Raw genomic sequence first — 3,051 nt, 5'->3', positions numbered from 1 at the left:
GAGCGAGCGAGCGCGCAGGGAGGGGAGGGGAGGGGAGGGGAGCGGGAGCGCGCGCGCGAGGACGGGCGCGCGCAGGAGGGCGGACCGCACCGCGGCGTGCGCCTGCGCACTGGGGTTGTTTTTCACAAAGCTGCTCTTAAAGTGAGCTGGCAGCCTCCAGCGCCCGTCTTTGTAAGGAGACCACTGAGACGGTCGGGAGCGCGGAGCAGCAGCCTCTGCTGCCCTGACTTTTGAAGAAATCTCAATGAACTATTTGTAGAGAATCGCTGGTCCGGCCTGCAAGCGTTCTGCACGGCAAAGACATCGATCAGCGCTGAGGAAAGATCGCATTTTATATGCGATCTTGACTTTTTTGTGTTCTTACATTATATTTTTATAGATTTTTGTTATAAACATGGTGCTGGGAAAGGTGAAGAGTTTGACAATAAGCTTTGACTGTCTTAATGACAGCAATGTCCCCGTCTATTCTAGCGGGGATACAGTCTCAGGAAGGGTGAATTTAGAAGTTACTGGGGAAATCAGAGTGAAATCGCTTAAAATTCATGCAAGAGGACATGCGAAAGTACGCTGGACTGAATCTCGAAACGCCGGTTCCAATACTGCCTATACACAGAATTACACTGAAGAAGTAGAATATTTCAACCACAAAGACATCTTAATTGGGCACGAAAGAGGTAAGTTTGTATGCTCTTCAGAAGTCACTCGACTTATTTTTGTCGGAAAAGTGCCTTTTCAGTTTTCTGAATTAACGCGATTCTCCTCCTAGCAGAACACGGCAGTTTGACAAAGGTTAGCAAAGTTGGAAGGTCTGGATTCTCCTTGACGTTCATCGTGTGTCGAGCCGTAATGCTTGCAGGCATCTGCAAAGTGACTGCAAACTGCACTTAACTACCTCTGTGCCCGGCTTGGTCGGTGCCACACGCACTCGCAGTCCACTTGCACCTATCTTGGACATTGTTTAAATCCGATGCAGTCACTCTATTAATATATTTTCAACGGAATTGGTAAAGGCTGCAGCCAATGTTAGGTCTCTTCCTTTTACTTTGCATCGATCTGAGCTCCCATCAAGAAATGGAATAACATCTTTAAGAGGCTTCATAGGTGTTGTTTCATTTTTAATGTGGAAACGCAAAAGACTTTCAAGATTTGATCATTGTTCCTTGATAAAGGATTTCCGTGGCTTATTTTGACATATGGTATCAACACCCCACGTGTTTTTTGCCTATTCTTTCCGATCCCTTTAAAATTTTACATCAAGCCTTCTCTATTTTAAAGAACAGCACCTATCCTTACGGTAGGTATCAAGTCAGTTTTAGAAGCCGTTCAGGGTCAGTAATTTTCTTTTCCGAACATCACGTCTAACTTTGGAACGTGCATTCAATGAAACCCATGCCAGTCAAGTGGAATTGAAAAGTATACGGCGCACTGGATTTGATTTTTGGTTAGCAGAGGAAGATAAAGGGTTGTCAAGGAGAGAAAGAGTCCTGAGATTCCCAACCTATTGTTTAAACAGCTACATTGTGGAAATATAGGAGACTCTAAGCTTGTTTTTCTAAGTTTCCACCCTTTGTTAGAAGCGGTTCAATCCTGTTTCGGACCAGTTCTGGGGGGTGGTGAGGAGGGGCGCTTGTTCTGCTCTCAGCAGATTGGTTACACGCGTCAGGTGGTGGCGATGACTTAATTCCTAGCCCAAGAAAAATATAATGTTAAAACTGGTTATGTAATTTTTGTGCTTCTCCTTTTTAATGCAGTATTTAGTTTAGATGTTGGCGATTTTTCAGGAAGAATAGACATATTTTTACCTTCTTTATATTACAAATGCACATGCTGGCGAAGTGCTCATTGAACTAAGGCAAGTGAGAAATGAAGGATGCTTTGGGAGCCTGCCCAGATGCCTTATTTCTGAGACTATTAAGGGGGAAATCAGTGCTTTAGCAGGGTTTTCATAGGTTCATAGGTGGTATGCATCTTGAAATAATTGCTAGTTGGTCTCTCCGAGCGTTCACACTGATAGGAAACGCAGATGCCTAATGACAGTCCTGGTTATCTATTGAAAAGCAGACACATGACTATGTGTTTGTACCTTTCTGATCGTTGCAGCCTTTTATAAGATGGGTGAGAAGAAACAAAGGTGTGTTTTTTTGTTTTGTTTTTTTTTTCTTTAAAGAGTCGAGACTTGCAGTGCGGGGAAAGTAGAACAATGAGTTTTGGAGACAGACGTAATTTCATTGATGGCACCACGATTTCCTGTGAAAGAAAACTAAGTGCCCTGCACCCCTCGAGCTGACCCCCGAGCCTTGCAACGCGCGGACGAGCTCTCCGCCTGGAATAGTTTCAATGACTTGAAACTGGGAGCTCTCAAACTAGCCTGGCGGCGAAAGCCCCGCCCCCGCGGCCGCCAATAGGTGGAGCCGCGTTTGTTAGCCTGTTGCTAAGGCGATGGCCAGCGCTGATTGGATTGGGCGCGGCGGGGGGGGCGAGCGGGCGCGCGCGGCCGGGGCGAGGCTTGGAACCGGCGTGCGCCGGTAAAGGTCCCTCCAGAGCGGCGGCCCCCTCCCTCGTGCGCGTTTGTTCCCGGGCTCTTGGAGGCTCCTGGGCCCGTGTCACCTCGCGTTCTGTCGCCCCTCGTTTGGGCCTGCTGGGGTCCCCCGGCAGAAGCCACTTCTGGTGGTGTTGGCTGAGTTCAGGGAAGGGAGACGCTCCCGCCGGCCTTACAGGTGCCGCGCGGCCCTGGGCGGAACTTTAGTTCACAACCCTCGCTAGTCGGACGTGGGGTGGGGTGGGTCTGCAGGTCCCCTTCCCCCCATTTCCGGCTGGAGGTGGCAGGGGGCTCCTGCCCACCCGTGTTGTCCCCTCAGCTGGCACGAAGCGTATCGCCCGACCTGTCTGGTCGCCGCACCGGCTGCCCTCCCTTGACCTGAGGGGCGAGAACGCCGAGGCTGGCCCGAGGAGCCGCCAAAGTGCTTCCGATGCCGAAACCCGGGCGGGGGGCCCCGGCGAGGATCCCCCGCCCCCTCCCCCATTGTTTCCTGGGTCCTGCCCCCGCCCCAC

At 50.4% G+C, this 3,051-nt stretch overlaps 1 protein-coding gene across 1 annotated transcript in view; it reads left to right on the top strand.

Annotated features, from left to right (window-relative positions):
• The first annotated feature begins 130 nt into the window (after positions 1–130).
• The window catches only part of ARRDC3 (arrestin domain containing 3), a 12,799-nt gene continuing 9,878 nt past the window's right edge, over positions 131–3,051 (top strand). Inside the window, exon 1 of the mRNA XM_008068660.2 lies at positions 131–674. Coding sequence (XP_008066851.1) covers positions 395–674 — 280 coding nt within the window. The 5' untranslated portion in view covers positions 131–394. The remainder of the gene's footprint in view (positions 675–3,051) is intronic.

Source organism: Carlito syrichta, unplaced genomic scaffold, assembly GCF_000164805.1.
Source record: "Carlito syrichta isolate Samal-C Ts95f unplaced genomic scaffold, Tarsius_syrichta-2.0.1 Scaffold311456, whole genome shotgun sequence".
NCBI lineage: Eukaryota > Metazoa > Chordata > Mammalia > Primates > Tarsiidae > Carlito > Carlito syrichta.
Note: the sequence above shows the minus strand (reverse complement) of the source record. Positions and strands in the feature narration are given on the sequence as shown.